The 20,428-nt window shown below is 44.6% G+C and overlaps 1 protein-coding gene across 2 annotated transcripts in view; it reads right to left on the bottom strand.

Moving 5' to 3' along the window:
- Positions 1-20,428, bottom strand: part of Zfat (zinc finger and AT-hook domain containing) — a 197,989-nt gene that overhangs the window by 116,677 nt on the left and 60,884 nt on the right. For both annotated transcript variants that reach the window (XM_060389326.1, XM_060389327.1), the window contains exon 4: positions 2,137-2,322. In XM_060389326.1, the coding sequence (XP_060245309.1) occupies positions 2,137-2,322 (186 nt within the window). The remainder of the gene's footprint in view (positions 1-2,136; positions 2,323-20,428) is intronic.

Raw genomic sequence — 20,428 nt, 5'->3', positions numbered from 1 at the left:
AGAAAAGTGTATTAATGTGTGCACACATGGGTATATGTATGACCATAAATGTGAGAGCTTGATATGAGTGTATGCATGTGTGAGTTTGAGTTTGAGTTCTGTAAATCTATGCGTGGAGTGGGGGTCGGGGACAAAGACTGTGATTCCTCTCTACCATTTGTTTCTAAAATACCAAAGAGAATTGATTATGCTTTTACCCTCATAGGAATCTCAAAATACTACCACAAATTTTTGAGAAAAATTGTGGAAATTTTCTCTAACAACCACTAAGAACAGGAAACTGTCCTACGGGATTTTCCTTATCCACAAAAATATTTCTCCTAAGCAGAGTGAGGCAGATAAAGTGACTTTCCAGAAAATTCAAGTAGCCTAATTTTACAGGGTCCTGAACACCTTATTTTGTAGTCAATTATCAAGGAGAAAATGTATTCAGAGTTTTGAATTTTAATGTCTACTAATAGCACTGAAAATAGATGCTTAAAGGGGGCAGCTGTTCTGAAAACCCTGACAATGTCCTCATTTTATTTGACAGCTAACACCCCCAACACATGAAAAAAAAATTATGATACCTTGGAATCTATCACAAACTGTCAACTTTTTTTTTATGTCAACTTTTATGAAAGTTTGAAATCTACCACAAACTAGGCTGGCTGGTTTTTATGTCAACTTGACAGATGCTTGGTTCACCTGGGAAGAAGGAACCTCAACTGAGTAAATGCCTCCATCACACAGTGCTTGTAAGCAAGCTTTGGAGAACTTTTATTAATGACTGATGAGGGTGGGCTCAGCTCACTGTGGGCAGTGCCATCATTGGGCAGGTTTGTATGAGAAAGCAGGCTAAGACAGATGTGAAGGCATCTGACTTTAATTCCAGCACTCAGGAGGAAGAGACAAAAGTAGCTAGATCTCTGTGTTCTAGAACAGCCTGGTCTACAGAGTGACTTCCCTGACAACCAGAGGCCACATGAGAAACCCTACCCCCAAAACATATCTACATAAAGAAAGAAACAAACAAACAGGAAGGAAAGGAGAAGAAAGGAAAGGAAAGGAAAGGAGAAAGGAAAGGAGAAAGGAAAGGAGAAAGGAAAGGAGAAAGGAAAGGAGAAAGGAAAGGAGAAAGGAAAGGAGAAAGGAAAGGAGAAAGGAAAGGAGAAAGGAAAGGAGAAAGGAAAGGAGAAAGGAAAGGAGAAAGGAAAGGAGAAAGGAAAGGAGAAAGGAAAGGAGAAAGGAAAGGAGAAAGGAAAGGAGAAAGGAAAGGAGAAAGGAAAGGAGAAAGGAAAGGAGAAAGGAAAGGAGAAAGGAAAGGAGAAAGGAAAGGAGAAAGGAAAGGAGAAAGGAAAGGAGAAAGGAAAGGAAAGGAAAGGAAAGGAAAGGAAAGGAAAGGAAAGGAAAGGAAAGGAAAGGAAAGGAAAAGAAGAGCAGGCTTAGCAAGCTATGAAAGAGGAAACCAGAAAGCAGCATTCCTCTATGGCGTCTGCTTCAGTTCCTGATTTCAGGTTCCTACCTAGAGGTCCTGCCCTGACTTCCCTCTGTGATGGACTATGATCTGAGAGTGGCAAGCTAAAATAAACCCTTTCTTCCCCAGTTGCTTTGGCTGTGCTTTGTTATCACAGCAATAGAAACTCTAAGACACTGGTTTTGTCTAAAATCGTCTTTCCTACAACAGAACTTTAAAAAAAGAAAGTATAGCATATCTACCAGGTATGCTCAAGGAAAAGGAAAAGAGAAACGTCTAGTACTAAAAAATATTTTAGTAAATACCACCAAAATATGAAGAAGCCATGCAGTGCCTGCCTGGACCCAGAAAACAGCTGCTTCTCTGGTATGGGCTGTGTGGGCAGCTACTACCAAGGAAGCGGTCACTGTCGTATGACAGGGCCACCACCAGCTGAAGGCTGGGAAAGGAATGAAAGGGACTGTTCCTGTATATCTGAATGACAACAAAGTAGGATGAAAAGATAGGCACAGCAGTCCCTGAGGATAAGAAGGTCTGTTATTCCTCCATACTCACAGATGACTAAATGATGCTCCACTAGGACACCTACCACATAGGCTCTGACCTAGGCTTCCTTCCTCAGGCAAGAGCAGCTGTGCTACACATTCTCATTTCATCGTTTCTGGCCTGTCATCACTCACCTGGAATGGCTTCATGAGCAGTTAAAACCACGCTGATGATGGGTTTCTTGGCTCCAGAAAGCTGCCCTGCCTCCTTTCCTGAGTTCTTCTGGACTTTCTCTGTCTTCTGCGCCCGAGGTCTTTTTGAAGCCTTCTCTCGATCATCTTCTTTGTATGTCTTTTCTACCTCGAGGTCTGACTCGTTACCTAGGGAGCAAACACCAAGACATATAAGCTCTCCTTTCATACTAGTTGGGAGGAAATATGGCTCTTACTGGAGGTGATGGCAAAGGAAGTGCCTTCCCCTCTCCATCCTCATACTCACCCCCATTCTTTCTCTCTCCTCCTGGCCCACAATGCCAGGAAAGACATTGTTCTACTCATACTCCATTATTGGCTCTTCACAATCTCAATGCAAAGCATGTTCACTGTATCCAGCTCATAACTGGATAACAGGAAGTCACCGCTGGACAAAGCAACACAGACCCTGGGCTCATTTTCCTGAAGCACCATTAATATCAGCACAACAGATAAAATGATCTGAGATTCACAGTCCAAGAAAGCCCTTCTCTTAATCAACTTAGACTTCCCAGGTGCATTCCCTGAGCCAGGCTTAATGGACACATAACAAGAACATATTAAGCCCTCAAGGGCTCTCCACTTCAGAACAGTCACACCAAGAGATAATGGGTGTAATCAAGAGCAGTCTCTATTCTGTGTCGCATGAAACAAGAGTAAGGAACAGGATGGAAGAGTCTACCTGATATGTCAGAAAGGCTTTATGGAGGTGTTAGCTATGGCTGAATAAAAGAGTGAGGGTTAATGAAGCATTGAATGGGAAAGAGAGAGAACCAGTGACAAGAGCTGTGTGGTCTCAAAAATATGTGTGATTAAAAACTGCAGTGTTCCAGACTAAGAAAGGAAGACAAAAGCAAGGGATAAACACTTGGCTGAGCATCCTGGTGGCCATACTTCATCAGGAAGAAGAGAGTGATCAAAACAGATATCAAGAATAAGAAGTAAGTCCCAGAAGACTATGAACACTGTGAAAATCCCCACTCTCCCTTTGGTGAGGACATAAAGCCCAGTCAATCTGCATTAAAGAAGATGTAGATTGTGCCTGGCCTAGCCCTGCTGGGGACTCCTGGGATATGGAATGATTGTCACATCTTTTCATGGCTCAAAAGAAGATGCTAAGTCCAGGCTTTTACAGTGGCCGCTGTTTTTCAAGGCTGGTTGCTACCTGACCTTTCTTTAGACAATGAAGAAGCCAACCAAAACATACTTAGGATATCATGGGACCTGCTGGCTCCTATATGTATCTCTTGAAGATAATAGTGAGCCTCTGAAGCCATCTAATCCAAGGAATAGCTCAGTTGGTTTAAAGCTTTACATATATAGCATGTAGTGGAGAACAAAATAAATGGGTTCACAAACCATTCAAATGCATTGCAGAACAATTAAAATCATAGCAGAATAATGAATTGCATCAGTCACAGACATACAACAGCAGCCAGGACAGGTTCAACCTTGGCATTAGCCTAAAAAGCAAGAATAGCCTTCACATATCAGAGAAGAACAAAAGAGCGCTCTAGAATGCAAACACCTGGACAGTCCCAAGTGAGCTAAAACTGGAAAGGAGAGGAGAGAGAGCTTTATTAGAATAACCGTGTCTGAAATGACCCATCTGAAGACCAGATCTTCAGAATGTCTGGAGAGAACACTGGAAGTGATTCCAAACAACCCTGTATGAGGGTAGGGGATAGACAGGGGATGTAGCACAGGTGAGCATACAAGCAGGTATGAAGATGGGTTTTGGAAAGTGCAGGAATACATGAGTTATCAGAGAGGTGAGACTGAAGCCAGGAAACAGTGAGGACAATTCAGTGGAGGAAGAGGCACAGGGAGACAGGCAGAAGCCAATTTCCAGTGCTTCTTATATCTCAAATCAGCTCCAGGCAGCCCAACACAGTGCACCAATAAATGTACAACTGGTAACCTAGAGGAGAGCGAATTTTTAGCAAGCCATGCTAGCTGAGGCAGAGCTAAGAGAACAGAAACCAAGCATACACATTGCATCCCATAAACCAACACAGTGTTTGCCAGGCTCCTGGTTCATCTCCATACATTCTGCAAACAGTCTGAGTTACTCTTTAACAGAATAGTGTCAAACAACAGAAAAAGACAATAGGCATTACGAATCAGAATTCCTTGCTGCTCTCCATGGTTCAAAGTCAAGGCCCACTAATAGCTTCAGACCCCGAAAGCCACAGGATGGGTATAGCACCTGGTCTCCAGGGTTGCTGGCAGAGCCCACATGTTGTGAAGCTTGCTATGCAACATGCCTCACAGCAATTTTTGCCTTGTTTTATTTATTTATTCATTTTTTTAGTGGCTGTAACAAAAACACTTCCAAAGGCCCACAAATTGTCCGAGTTACAGAAGTCTTTCTGTCGCCTAAATAACAGGTGATATATGCATATAAATACTACAGCAGGATATTTTGGATGCTATAAAAAGGTAAAACATTTAATGGATTTTTCTTTTTTTGCTTGTAAAATAATATCTCGCTCAATAACAGAATTCACCACGGGATACAATTCAATATGTGGGTGATATGCCAAGAATAGATATGTTGACATAAAAAAAAAAGGACCTGAGAATCTGAGCTTACCATAAGCTTAGCCTGGTTAATAGTATAAATTCACAACAAGCAAACAAGGGCACACACTGTCAGCCAGGGTAATGAGAGATAAAGAGGGCCCACACACTGCAGGGGATGAATGGTAGCAAGCTCTACTGTACAAACCAGGTGTACACACTGCAGAAATACGTGCAAGCAGTTGGTAGCTGGCAATGGGTGAAGGCTAAAAAAGCTACATCAGATTAAGAAACAATAGATGGACCTTAGTTTGTCTACGTTAAGTAGAGACTATGAAATGACCTCTCACCTTAACTACTGTAGCTAGTAGCTACTGGCTCCCTCCTTCTGGCTGCTCTTTGGTCAGGCTGTTGGTATGCACCTGGGTTGGTTATTTTCCCCATCATTGAAGAAAATTACCCAACAGAAGATTTTTAAGTGGTAAGAAGTTTGTTTTAACTAATAGTTCAGAGGTAGCAGTGAACCAGAGCAGAAAAGGTATGGAGACAGGGCTAGCCCCAGCACAGGGCAATGGGAGTGTAAGGTATCTGGCCATAGGACTGTGTTGGTCAGGAAGCAGAGTTTTGGCCAAAAACTGTAACCATCAAAGGTCACCACCAACCAGTGTCTCACCTCTGCCAGCCATGCCTCCACTCCAAGGCTCCCACAGCTTCACACTACCAATTCCACCCTCTATAGGAATACCATCTCCCTTTGTAGGAACCAAAAATACACTGCAGCACCCAAAGAGTCTCAGTGTCAAGGCTACAGGGCCTGGGCTTGGTCAGGAGGGCACTGAGAGAAGGGTATCAGCGGTTTCTGAAAGCATTTTTCTTCCTTAATAAGCACAATGTTGGCTACAGACCTCACCAGGCCCACTTGTGGAACTGATGGAAGCACAAGCCACTATGAGAAGCCAAGAAAAAGCTTGATTCAATACACTGATGCTTATAAAGGAAAAGACAGGTCACACAGCAGTGTCACTGAGTCAGCCTGGACTACTGACCTCAGTCAGCTTGTTCTGTGGAGAGTTCTGTTCTTATTCTCTTACTTGGACCCCTTTATGGCCACCTTCCTGTCTCTATTAGGAAATAGCATGAATATCTGTAAGAATTACCATAAACCATCTGTCACACTACCCACTGAGGCCAAAGCCTCAAATCCCAAGCAACATCCTCACACGCATGTCTTCAAGCCTGATGGGTCCAACAACATGGGCCACAAATTGACTGAGCAACAATGCTGCATTTAGTCCTCAGACCGATACATCTTCCATGATTCATCACTACATTCTAAGGGTGGCTGTTCCCCAAAGACTCAAATGCTGAAACCTTGGACCCTGGAGTAACTGTTTTTGAGAGGTAGCAGGAGGAAAAGATAAAGGAGTAAGAGATCAGAATAAAAAAAATGGGACCGCCATAAATAAGAATGAAATAATGACATTTGGCAGAAAATAAATGGGGCTGAAGGCTACCATCCTAAGTGAGATGAACCAGACCCAGAAAAATATAGTACACATTTTCTCTCATGTGTGTATAGATATGTTTATATGTATGTGTGCATTTGTACGTGTGTGTGCATGTGTGTGTGTAGAGAGAGGGAAATGAGAATAGAAGGAGACCATAGGGGAAGGAAGAGGTTAAAAGGAAGAGCAGAGGGGAAAATAAGAGAATAACAGGAGAGAGGAAGATAGAGACAATATATTTCACATTTTCCTCCATCTTTCTCATATGTGGAATAGATATATTGAATACACACATATACAATATATTACATATATATGACATGAAAGCAGAAGGAAGACTATTCGAGGAAAGGAAGGGGGCTAGTGAGAGGAGGAGAAATATGACTAAGGTACAGAGTGTGTGTGCGCACATGTATGAAAATGCCATAATAAAATCCACAAGCATTTTTGCTGAGCCACAAAATTAATTGGAAGAAAACCTAAAAGGCAAAGCAAGAGAGAACCACACCCCCTTTGGTGCTCCTGGGTGGTTACTACTCTCTGACCTAGCCTGCAGCAGAACCATGTATGAGCCCTCACCACGTACAAATGGCCTACACCCACTTAAGCAGTCACCAAAATGGGGCCAACACACAGTGCTCTGAAGCACTGTCAGAGGCTGCTAATGTTGGAGTCATGTGGCAGCATCCTGAGACTCCAACTGCCACACCCTATGTCCATGGTGTCCATGACAAACCTTTCCCTAGGGAGACATAAATTTTCACCCTGACCTTACAAGTAAGGCACCAACAACAAATAAAAGCACAATTCTATCAAAATCCAACTTCAAGAACAAATTAGTTTGTGAGCAGACAGTTGTTAAGGAGCCATTTGCTGGGTTGTGGGTATCACCAACCAAAGCACCCATACCACTGAAAACTCTCGCTCACTTCTGCATGGATGACAGCAGCATAAATGGAGTTACCTGTAGTTGTTCTTTGTGTGTTCTTATTTTTCCCACCCTTTATTCTCCCAGTTGCACCCCACCATCACTGGATAGGAGAGAAAGAAGGATAGAGGGGGAGACAGATCTCTGAACTTAATTTCTTTCTTCTTATTTCTTCTTTGAGCACAACAACTAACAAACTGCAACCAACCAACGATCCCACTATCAGGGCTCTAGCACTTACATACCCTCCAAAAAGTTCCCAGAATTCCAAATGTCACACAACCGCAGAAACTATCTGCAGCTGGCAAAACCACGCCTCTGCTAGATCAAAAGGCAAATCATAGTCAGCTGCTGTGAAGCAGCCCCATATTCCCACACCTGGGATTAAAATGAAAACATATTCTTATAAAATTTGTGTTTTCTTAAAGAAGCTAAAATTCCAAAACTGTCGCTACAGCTCTCCTTCAGTCAACATTCCACATTTTACAAACTCTAGCCCCTCTGAGCCCATACGCAATTATGGCAGGATTATGTGCAAATAATCAGGAAGAACAGATAGAAATGGCTGGACTCTCAGGTAAGGATCCAACGACTCTCTCCAGTCTATTCCCATCTAGAAGAAATAGGTCAACAGGCCTGATTTCAGGGTCTCTTATGAGCAGTCAGAACTGGTGTAATGAAGATGATGGCCATTATGCTCTGAGAATGGTACTCTACTGCACTCATCTTGGTAGTCTCACTAGCCCAGCTCCAACTCCAACTTCCTGGGATCACACCCAAATCAACTGTTAGCAGCAATAGCTATTTCCAAAGAAACAGAAGCTAAGAGGCCCCACTGAACACTCCTGAGTCCCTTCAGTCTCCAGTTCTGAGTAGCCTAGAGTAGCCACACTCTGTGCCTAAGAGCCTTAGCACTAGGTTTTCCCATGGTTTTGGACAACATGGGCCAGGCAGTACCCTGAGCATCATGAGAAATGGTTCTTGGAGATGATCTTCTTATATCACTTGAGAACAGAATTAAGAAGACCATGCAGAGAACTTGCAGCGCATTTGCTCCAAGGCAAGAGCCTGGGGGACATATGTTACCAGACATACAATCCCAAACCCAGGCTCTCTGCCACATGCTCTATGCAACTGCTCCTTGCAGCCCTGCACTTAGCTCAGCTAGGTGGATAGCAGCTTACATTTCCAGCACTTAATACTTCTTTGTGGAAAGCCAAGAGGGAGAGGAAGAAAGAGAAGACATTTTGATAACAGGCTTTATTTATTATTATTATTATTATTATTATTATTATTATTATTATTATTATTTTAGCTGTTTTCTGCTCTCTCCATTTAAACAATATCCTCTTTCCATTTTTTATAGAAGATGTAAGATGAGTTTAAATGATTAGTGTCCAGCAGGTGACACTGTCTGGGGACAGTATGCAAGCTTCAGGACCTAAAGAGACCTGTCTAGCAGAAGCAGATCTCTGTGGGCAGGGCCTGAAAGACTCCAGCCTGAGCAACCTGCTTCTGGATCCTCACAGGCCCAGCACTACTGACAGAAGCACCTTCCTTTTCCTGACATACTGTATGCTCCGAAACACTGAGCCAAAATGAACATCTCTTCCTGCAAGCTGCTTCTGTCAAGTGTCTGGTCATAGCAATGAGAAAAATAACCAGTACATCTCTTGACCTGGTTGTTCATGAATTTCCCAGCACCCTCACTTGACCCATCTGTGTTTTTCTAAGTTGCCTTTTCCCCACTGAATCATCTCCCTGACTTAGGCTGGCAGTCATGATGGTAGGTGCTTCTTCAAGTGCCTGTCATTTTCAGCTTTCAGCTCACATGCCTTTCATTGGGGTGTTTTAAATAGTCTCTGCATCCTCTGACTTTTGGAACAAAACTACTTTATCCCTCAGCTAATGCCTATATTCTTCGTAGCTTCCTTTTCTTTTGGTAATTCAATAGCTCTGCATAGATTTGTTTCTTTGTTTCTCCCTCTTGAAAATAGTTTGGATTTAGTCCTATCCTGTACACACTGCCAATGGGCCAACATGTATAGCCAAATGTCTACTAATGGTGGAGGAAAGTCAGCAGGCAAATACCACACTGTGTCTCCAGTCAGACTCTTCCATGTCAAGGGAAGACTGACAATGGGTGTGAACACAAGAAATAAATTAGTCACCCAGAGGAGGTCATAATACACCTGGGCCTGGAGAGTTCAGGCCTTCCCAGGCAGTGGAAGGGACCATTGCTAAGTATGGCTGTGCTCTGGGTTCTGATGTAGCAAACACACCTCACACCACTGGTGACCCTCTTTCTTATCTATCTCTCTAGTAAACCAGAAGCTCAGTGAGGTTAGCAGGGTTCAGCCCATTCCACTGAGCAACTTCCACAGTACCTGAAACACAACAAAGTAGAAAGAGATACTCAACAAACTAGAGAGAGATAGGAACGCCTACAAATCTCAGTTGAGGAAAGTCATTCATTCTTTAAGCAATTAACATGGAATAGTCTCCAGGTATCTAGCTCTACACGGGGTACTAATGACCTGGATAAAGGCCAGGCCTGTGGCCTACCCTCTGGCAGCCCAGAAGCAACCATAGGTAACAATGATTAGACCCCAGTCATCCAACACACTGTACCTGCCTTTGTCTCTGTCCCCTTTGCCCTTGAGGACTACTCCCCATTCCTTAGAGAGATAAAGAAACAAAGATACAAGGAGAGGGAGAAAGGACATAGCTCAGACTCTCCCTGAAGCGGCAGACCAGCGCTGTGTGTGAGTCCACCAGGCAAGTGTGTCGCACTGTCCTCTCTGCCTCTGAAACTGCAAAGCAGATAGTTAGACAAAGTACATGGAGAGGAGTCAGTGCATGAGGAGTTCAGAATGAGACAAGAATATGGTCTAATAGCAAATCGTATATATAATAGAGATCTAATAGAATACATCCCAGAGACAACAGAGGGGCCTAGATGATACACTGAAACAGTGGGTTTCAACCTTGTAATGCTGTGGCACCTTTATACAGTTCATTTTGTGGTGACCCCCAAACATAAAATTATTCTGTTGCTACTTCATAATTGTAATTTTGAATTGCCATTATGAATTGTACTGTAAAGATCTAATATCTGACCTCCAAGGGGGTCACGACCCACAGGTTAAGAATCATTGCACTGAAACATGATTGCCATCACTGTTCTCTAGAAAGCTGGCCAGCTTACAGGCACTTCATATACTGCAGCTGCTAAGCACCCCCTCCCAAGCCCAGTTCACTCAGACAAGCCCAAGCCATCTGTGCTTAAGGCTAATTTGGCCAGAATAAAGACTGGCATTTGCTCTCTGTGGCTTCAGTTGAGTCTCCACAAACAGCAAAAGGCTCTTTGCTCCTAATCACTTTATGCAGATGAGCAGCCCCACTGGAGCCTGGGCAAAAGCCTGCCCTGCAATCAATTGCACAGCTGGCTCCTAGAGCAACAGATGCAGTGCTAGGGCCAGGCATTCGAAGTACCAATAAGTATGTCTAGGGTATTCCCAATTCTTCCGGCTGGGCAGCCATGTTCCTTATTATGAAGAGGCAATGCTATGTTCAGCAGACAAGTGTTTATTTCCCCAGCACAGAACCCTGAAGTCACAATCTCCCTAAGATACCACGGCATAGGTCATAGGGCAGAGTGAAATCCAGCTGAAATCCCGGCTCCCCAGCTAGGGCCAACAAGAAATCTGGGACAATTACTCCTGATCAAGAAAATGCCTGATTGACACCCTTCTCCCTCCTATAGGATGGGTGCCTAATGAATGGCTGAAGAGCTGACAAACTGATGACCGTCTGTCTGTTTTTATAGTTATGAGTGTTTTTTTTTTTTCCTGAGTATATATATGTGAACCACATGCAGGCAGTGCCGAAGCACCGATGTTCCTGTATGAGGGTTACAGATAGTTGTGAGTTCCCATGTGGGTGAGGAAGGGAATCCCAGGGCCTCTGGGAGAGCAGCCCCTGCTCTTAACCACTGAGCATCACTCCAACCCCAAGCGGATGTCTTTTAAGAACCACACCCCAGTTGCAAAAATAAATACCGCAAAGACACCTGGAGTGTGGGGTGTTCTGCTGCAGACGCAGGTGTAGTTGACCCACACTGCTTGAAGCTGGGGTACTTCTACAGGTCAATATGCTAAAAGCTTAGTCTCCAGCATGCAGCTCAGTAGAGGTGGAGGAACCTCTGAGAAGACAGAGAGGTTTAGTCAGGTCAGTGGGATGAGCCCCAGCCCATTCTGAGTCTCTTTGCTTCTGGCTCCCATGAGCTAAGTAGCTTTGCTCTCCTGAATGCTCCCCTCATGGTATACTGTCTCATCATAGGCCCCAAAAGAGCAGAGTCAAATGACCACATATTAAAACTTCTTTGACTATGACCCAAAATAAACCTTTCTTATTTAGAAGTTAGTTATCACAAACATTTTATTATAGCGACATTAAAAAAAAAAACATACACACACATACACACACACATTAGCACAAACAGTTAATAATCCTAAAGTGAGATTACTTTTCAAAATGTACTGAATGTTTAAAAAGTACTTTCATCAAGTTCTAGAAAATATTCCCACCCAAAGACAATAGGATGTAAGTTTTAGGAGATCAATAGCTGAAATCTATTTGAGATACTTAAGATTTAGGACAAACTAGGAGATATAAAATCCCCACAACCTTTTTCTTGGTCCCAATGGATGAGCTAATATCACAGGAAGGGGATGAAAACAGTATCAACCCCCATCAGCAGCTGCAGGGTTCACCCAATATACCTAGCAATGGTCTCTGCCACCTGTTCCTCCTGCAGTCACTGTCATAGGAGAGAGAAACCACACTACTATAATGAAGCCTTGGTCCCTGCAGGCAAAGCACTGTCAAGAGGTGTGACCAGAACTCAAAACTATTCCTACACACATGCATGTTCCTTTCTGGCCAACATTTCATATACCTCTCTTCCTATCTAAGGCTTTTATAAATCTGTGCTTTCAAAGAACAAGGTCCTTAGCCAAAGTCCCCTTGTCGGTCAAATCCTGTATCATACTTCAGTATTGTGACTCCAGCTTTGTCTGTCAGCACAGTGACTTTCAAACACTTTTTAGAAGTAGGACCTTTTAAAATGACCTCCTCAGGCAATTTCAGTGCCATCAATCAATTCAGACATGCCAGCTAAATTAGAATGAAGTAGGTGGGGGTCCCACCACCACCCTTTCACTGCCTTGCACATCTGTCCTCCTCCCCTGAGCACTTCTGAAAGTCCAACGTAACAGTGTCAAAATTGCTGGATTAGGATGTGCTGGATACTTGGCCAAACATCACTGGATGTAAAAGTCAGCTTTGAGAGCGCACGGCAGAGATCATCAGATACTATGTCTAGGACCTCACCGCTGAGAGGCTGTTCTGCCTTTCCGTTGCAGCCATTTAGAACTCTACACCTAAGAGCAGCATCTGCAGAATGAGTGTCAGGAGAGAACACTCGCAATGCACCGTCACACGGTGAAGCAAGCACACATGAGAGGCTGTCAGGACAAGTCTGCCACATTGCAAGTCTAGCTCAAGTCTGGAATGGAACTCAGTCACCTCCAACTTTCACTGGTTTCAATTACACGTAGTCAGACACAGTCTAAAAATTCTAGAAATAAACAATTCAGAATTTTAAGCCACTTTTATTGCACTATTATCACAATCAGTTTATTGTTATTAACTGTCCTGTATCAGATTTCTAAATCAGTCCTTACCATGGCCTTATATGTTGGGAAAATACATCCTCATATCTGTAATCAGTATAGAACAGCAGCAAGTGCAGAGCTCAGCATCGTGCAAGGAAAGTTCTGGGCATCCACTGAAGGCCTGGCAAGCTATCCTATCCGGAGTCACATCATGCTTTAATTTGCTTTGTATTGATGAAAGCTGTAACCTCTCTTTGTCAGCCCAGAAAGTGGGAAATGGGTAGAGAGTGGGTTGTACCTTCCTCTGCCTCGCCCTGCTACCTAGCCTTTTGTTTTGCTAAGTGTCAGACAATTACAACATTTAAGTTCTTGACATCTGTGAAAGTTGCTTTTCAACCCTAGCAAATTAACATAATTCTCTATATTTCATTTCCTTTGGAAATGAAAGCATGTGAAAAAGTGATGACACTGCACAGGAGAAAGTAAACCTTAGAAAGGGAAGCAGATGTTCCTGGATGGCTTGCACACTGTGCTCCAGTCCTTCCCCTACACCCGGGCCTAACACCCTTGCATGCAGTGATGTGTTGTGGCAGAACACTAAAGGCAGCCATTGCAAAAAAGCAAAGTCTGATGTGTTTGTTTTAAGGGTAGATAAGGAGAACAGAACCCATGTACCCTGAGATTCTGCAGCAGTTTCCCTGGCCCTTCTGGGCTACCCTTGTTCTTCTTTACCAAATTCCCATCCCCAGGGCTGACCCATAGGAGTCACACAATAGACCCTAGAGCTCTCTGGCTTCAAACTGTCTGGCCACTGTAGGCACAAGCAGGAGATGAAAGCCAAAAGAGAGTAGGCTGAGCATTTATCCCCAAATTCTCAGCTGCCAAATGATCACTGAGTAACTTTACTTCCACCCCCAACTCTAACAGGACTCTAGACCTTAGCACAACTGACACTATGATGGAAGTAGCGCTGAGGCTATAAAAGTTGGCATGTAGACAGCACCACCTGCCAAAATGAAAACAAGAGCCTAATCCATCAAAGTCCATAGATCTGGAAAAGTCTCTAAATGTACTAACCTTGCCTTTTGGCTTCTGTAGTTCTGCTTCTGGCTAACTGTTCTTGTTAGCTGAAGTATATCAACCCAGAACATGGATTCTGTGCTTAAAATCTCACCCTCAGCAATGCTCAGTGCTACCCTGGGATCTGGAATACTTAGTGCAGTCACTAGCCAGGCTAGTAAAGACTTTGTATTGGTTTAAACCCACCCTGTCCAAGTAGTCTCCTCTGGTGGATACCCCACAAAACAACCCCATGGAGTTCTGAGATTTCCCAACCCTAACCCTTTACCTGTTTGGGTAAAATGACCCCAGTGACTCTTCTATACCAGCCTCATCTGCCTGGGCCACCAGCACCATTCTGCACTGCTCACCCACCCACTTCTCCATAAAATCAAGCATTTTTGATACATGCCTCTAGTGATCCCAGGTCCTTAAGAAGCTGCCCTTGATATCCAGTTCTTCTCCTTCCATCCCCCACTCCCCACCCATTCTCCTTAGCTACTTACCTGTAAGCATGTATATGCCCACACATGTACTTTCAGTTCTGCTGAGTATCCTCCACTCTTGCACAAAGGAAGCTGTGGTAGTTACCCTCCATTGTTCACTCGACTGAATCACATATGATTGTTCTCTCTCTCTTTTTCCCTCTCTCTCCTTCTCTCTTTTTCCCTCTCTCTCCTTCTCTCTCTTTCCCTCTCTCTCCTTCTCTATCTCTCTCTTGCTCACTCGCTCTGTGTGTGTGTGTGTTTCCAAAGAGGACTGACTAGGGAAGAAGACCCACCCTGAATGTGAGCCCATCTGTCTTATGGTTTGTGATCTGAACTGAATAAAAGTGGGGAAAAGAGAGAGACTGAGCAGCAACAATGATCACTCAGCATCCTGATCCACCCAGACGTAATCCAGCAGTTCACCATGATACCATAACAGACTGTACCCTTTCAAAGTGAAAGTAAAATCAATCCCTCCTACCTTGAGCTGCTCTGCATAACATACTCTGTCACAGCTATGTGGAAACTAACACAGAAGGATGCTAAGCTACAACAATTGAATGTGTTCCTTTTGTACACGCCTTCCCACCCTTTGCTGTACCCCTCCTCTGCCAGGGTGATCTTGCTCCCAATTCTATACACAAATGGTAGGATGTAAACTCATATTTTCCATCCTTTAGCTCCCAACAGCAAGTCAGAGTGCTTTGCATGTTACATGTCTTCCAGACCAGTGCCTCACAGTTTGTAGACATTAATTTATGTACATTCCTGTATAACTGGCATTGCACTAATATTCTAAAGTACCTATTCTTAATTGCCCCAGAACTAATTAAATCTCAGAATGCCCTAGGGAGTCAAATATTATCAGCTACACTGATGAAAGGCCCAGAACAGTTGTCAGAACAGCAGACAGATGAAGGATTATATTCTGGGAGCCTGCTTCCAATTTGTTCCACCCTGCTAATACAGCAGTTTAGGAAGCTTCCCAGTCTCAAAATAATTCTCTCTAACCTGCTGAATAGGCATCATTCTTACCCTCCTCCCTCAGGTTTTTTCACACCTTCCTGTCTCTCTTGTAATATGGGAAAGACAGGTGAGTCCTGCTTCCAACAGCTTCCATAAGAGATTTTGAAGACAATGAGCTAAGGAAAGGTACAGGCATCCATGTAGCATGCCCCTCCCTGAACACCGTATACTCACTGAGTGTACCACCCAGCCCTCCTCTTAGGGTGTCCACGATCCTGCTTAACCTCCAGGTTTGGCGTACACCATCAAATAGCAAATGGCTATCCATCTTTGTCACTTCCTCTCCTCCTGCCACAGCATGCTAGATATGGCAGGCACTCGTAGCCCATAAACCACTCTTGCAGGAAACCCCCAAGATACCCCATGAGAGGTATACTTCTGCCCTCCACATGTGCTTCACTCCTCCACAGTAGTTTATGTGTCTGCATCCCTGTTCTGCTCCACAGACACTCAACTGCTCAAAGGATTGGACCTGTCTAACTCAACTTTGATCCCTACAAGTCTACTTTGGCACCCAACAGCAGCAGCATAAGCTCAGGGGTAAACAGAGGAGAGAACGTTGTGCTGTGGGGCCTCGCTTGCAGCTACAGCAGATGTCCTCAACATCTTAGAAGCCCAGGCAATTTGCTGAAGGGCTGCCAGCCCTCGGCCATCCATTCCAGGAACTCAACTCTGAGAGACTGGCACAGACACACAGGTAGTCCTTCAGACCATGCCTACAATGTACAGCAGCTGCTTATGTCAGGTCCAAAGGAAATTCCACTCCCCCAAATTCTGGAGACACATTTTCCTCTACCAAAGAAGACATTTCCTCGTCACTGTCTGAAGGAACAAATGACTCTCTGTGGTTCCCATAATACACATGCTGGCCTCCAGGCTCACTCAGTGTCACAAGTCCCCATGGCTCTCCTCAAATCTTCTCACCATGTTTCCTACCCTAACTTCTCCAGCTCGTGGGCTTTTCTTCCCCCAGCTTCTCATTCCCATATAATGCTGCTGTTCTGCCATAAGCTCACCCCCAACTCCACCTCTAGATAATCTCTTTCTCTTTGCTCTTCTCATGGTAATGTCATCTGCTGGCCATGCTCAGTTTTCTACTCTCTCTCTCTGCTTTGGACCCTTCCAGATGCCTCTGGTTATAATCTCCCTCATATCCACAATAAAAACCTTCCCCTCAGCCATACTTTAGAGTGGTTGGTCATGTCCTGAGTTTAGAAATCTGGTGCTGAAATGCTCAGTGTATATACATTTGCATCTCTTCACAGCAAAGCACAATGACAGGAGCTGCATTACACCCACCCCAGTCCTGGCCTGTCCATACTGAGAGGGAGCAGGAAGTCCCCCTGAAATCCAAACAGCAATGTGGTCATTGATTTGCTCCTGGTGCCTCCAGCATGGTCTAGCAGGCCTCCACTACATAGTCCTCAGAGCTCTCAGCCTTCAGCTGGCTCCAAGATACTAACAGAGCTTTCCTTTCAAAAGTGTTAGTATAACAGTGTTAGTATATAGTAGGTGGGCACTGTGGCACACACTTGTAATCCCAGCACTCAAAGAGGCAGAGGCAGAGATATCTGTGAGTTAGAGACCAGCCTGGTCTACAAAGCAAGTCCAGGACAGCCAAGGCTCTCTAGAGAAACCCTGTCTTAAGAAATAAACAAACAAAATCTTCTGGGGCAAGATTCAGGGAGTACCCCAGATCCTTGAAACTGTGCTCAAGTGTCCTTTACTCCTAAGAGCCACACAACAGCAGCAACAGACGAGCTGGATGCAGTGCCAGCCCCTGCTTCTCACTAGCTCATACATTACTGTTAGGCTAATGTATTAACGGGACTAGAAGTTTTAACACATGGGAGCCTGGGACAGGCAGGGAGAAAACTCAATGATCAGCAATGCAGGACTCTGCCTCCTTGAGACTGATCCTCAAAGCAAGAACTGGATCCTGGATCATGGGAGTCTCAGAGACCTGGACTCAACTTGTTACTTCACTTTTCACCTAGCCTTAGAAAATTTCTCTAGTCCAGCAGACCCTCTATTTTTCTTAAGGAAAAAACTCTTGCCCTGGCATCCAGTGGTAGAAGGAGGTATAGTGCCTTGCACAGCAGCTTGCTCAGGTGGGCACATGAAGAAGATAGCAGTTCGAGGCTTCCTGATCCCCCTGACCCACATTTCTGGAGTTGAGCTTGGGTGTAGAAAGCTTAGGCCTCCGTCACCTCTGAAACATCGAGGTGTATAGAAATGGAACCCTTCCCAGTCAAATCCTCCAGCCCCACATGTCCCATATGCTTACAGCGCTAGGTGTCCAATTCCCTCTTTCTCCAATCAACGCTGAGGAGGACTGTGAACGTTGTGTAAAGGATCAGAAGCCTCTGTCTCCACAGACCCTCGCCCTCTCTGGCACTGCCTATGCTGCTGGCACTGTACTCATCGGAAGAATGAAAAAGGACAGCATGGCTGGCTAAGGGGGTTGAGAAAACTTTTCAGGGGGCGAACACAAATAATCTAGAGGACAAGTGATAGCAAGAAATGCAAAGAGGCAGTGGACTGGGACATATGGCCAGTCTCAGACCACGGTGAGATAGGGCAGGCAAAGCAGTGATCTAGAGGTGGGACGTGGAGAAGCTTCGGCAAAAGCGCAGGTCCCTCTATCTACACACTCTGGGAAGAACCAGTTCTTAGGTACAGAAGGAGAAGCATGTATTGGAAAGGACTAGCTGACCCATGAGATACGAAAAGCTGGGAAAAGAAAACTGCAGCATCTGTAGAGCCAATGGAAGCAGCTGTGGAGTGTCAGATGTCTGCATCATGAAGCTGGCCTTGCACAAGTAATGCAGGGAGGGATGCACAAGAGCAGAGAGAAGTCAGGTGCTTCTGGAAAGCCCAAGCTGAGCACAGGAAAGAAGATGTCGGGGCTGAGCCTGGAAGAAGCGGCATGATCCTGTGATTTAGAGATGACAAGAATTGGCTGCTACTTTAGTTGTCCCAAAGAGAAGGACTCAGTGCTGTGTCAGTGCCCCAGTGGTTTAGGGGCTGCCAGCATTCCATGTCAGCTGAAGATGAGTGGGTTATTCAGAGTAGAAAAAAAAGGGGGGGGGGGGGGAGTTCCTCGAGTAGAACAGATGGCAGCTACAGAATACTCTTGAGTGTCCGGCACAGTACCAGCTTCTGTCCCGGGAGTATCAGTGCATCCCCTCAAAAGATAAACACAGAGCACCTGCTGTGTGTTCAGCACTGCTGTAAATACTACAGAACTGGGAAATGACATTCCCGCAAAGCAAGCAAGCTGAAAAGTCTGTTTATGGCAAACCTATCAAGACTGAGAATTTACCTCAGGATCCTGATGAAGAGAAGGAATGTGAAAATGGTTCGATTTGATCCACAGGGAAGTGGGCCCCAACAGAACAGAATTCTGCCTTCTGAGCCATAGGCTCAAAGTAAGCAAGCTCAGAAACTGAGGAGAGGTACACACAGAGCAGAGAGAAGCCAGAGCTTCTGGGAGGCCTAAGCTGAGCACAGGGAAGGAACACTATGACTTAGAAATAGAGCCCTATGACTATAGGAGAAGGTATGTGCCCCAAAGAAAAAGCCCCAATGTTGTGTCAGTACCCCCACTGTTTTAGGGGCTGCTAACATTCTATGACAGCTATGAGTAGTTCTTCACAGTAGAAAGCAAAAGAGAATACCCCAAAAAAGAGGACAGCACGGAATTCATGAGAAACAGACAGTAACTGCACAGGACACCAAAGCCTTCATGGGGTTAAGATGGAAGGAGAGGAAGGTGGTGCAGAGGGAACAGTAGTAGGTGTCCTGGGAGGGCTGTCATTGGAAACTCTGGAAGAAAATGAAACTCCTCTTTACTTTTCTGACCTTTCAACACTCTATGTGTGTTTTACAATGCCTATAACACTACTACAACAATATATACATCTGAGCCAAAGTGATCAACTAATTACCACATCAGAAGAGACAGGCTGTCTGCCTAGGTTTTCTTCCTGAGAAATTGAGGCAGAAACAGTAAATACCTCAAGTTTCTATGAAGAGGAAATGACTGATATTTGTAGGACACTAAATACAATAGCTGGGCCATAATAGGGACTCTGTAAACGCTTATTAACTTTAAAATTACAACCTGTTCATAAGCAGTGGTGATTTACCATAAATGTATGCTCAACATGTCTGCAAACACTAGTGAGCAGTGTGGAGAGACTGGCAGGGTATACCTGAGTTCTTATCAGAGACTGTGGAGATAATGACAGGGCCCAGCACACAAGGACAACAGAGGATAAAGACAAGATCTAAAGAAGCAATCAGCAGGAACAGTCAGCCTCCCATGGATAGTGACAGCATGTGGCAGGCGAGGGATGTTTGAGACTGAGGCATCAGGATGGTGGGGAACAGGTACCAAGATAGATGCAAAGAGAATCTCCACCAGAAGTTAGATGAGATTCTCACTATACACTGCAGAGCCCTGGTATTAGTACAACACCCAAACTGAAGTTTATTCAGGATATTCGTAGGATGCCATCCCACAGATAAAGATCAACTGTGGGCATGAGCAGAAGCCCTGTGTGATCTTTAGAATGTTCACCAAGCAAGCATTTTCTGTTCTCCTCCACACTGGGATCATGACTGGAATACAGGCAACTCAAGATTAAGTAAGACCATGTGATGCCTCCTGGCCAAGAAACTGTGAGAGTAGAAATGACACGTGTTACTCCTAGGCCATGGTTAAAACTCCCAGGACACTCTTTTCCCTTCTCGCTCAATGATAGGTCAGGTTCAACATGGTGGCTGCTCCCTCTGACTAGATCCACAAAGTAAAAAGCAGTTGGTGACATCAGGCCTCCTGATATCTGGGAAGCTCTTCTCAAGAGGTATGGCCTGCGGAGTGGACGCAGGACTAGCCACAGGATTATCAACATGGATTGCTGCAGCCATGAATCATCTGAAGGAATGGGCGGGCATGGGAGCGTTAGCAGGCCTTCTGGTGTTGGTCTCCTTGGTTTGCCTGTGGTATATATGCAAGATTAG

Source organism: Meriones unguiculatus, chromosome 8 (genome assembly GCF_030254825.1).
Source record: "Meriones unguiculatus strain TT.TT164.6M chromosome 8, Bangor_MerUng_6.1, whole genome shotgun sequence".
In the NCBI taxonomy this organism is placed as follows: Eukaryota; Metazoa; Chordata; class Mammalia; order Rodentia; family Muridae; genus Meriones; species Meriones unguiculatus.
The sequence above is the reverse complement of the archived record's forward strand: the minus strand, read 5'-3'. Positions and strand labels throughout refer to the sequence as shown.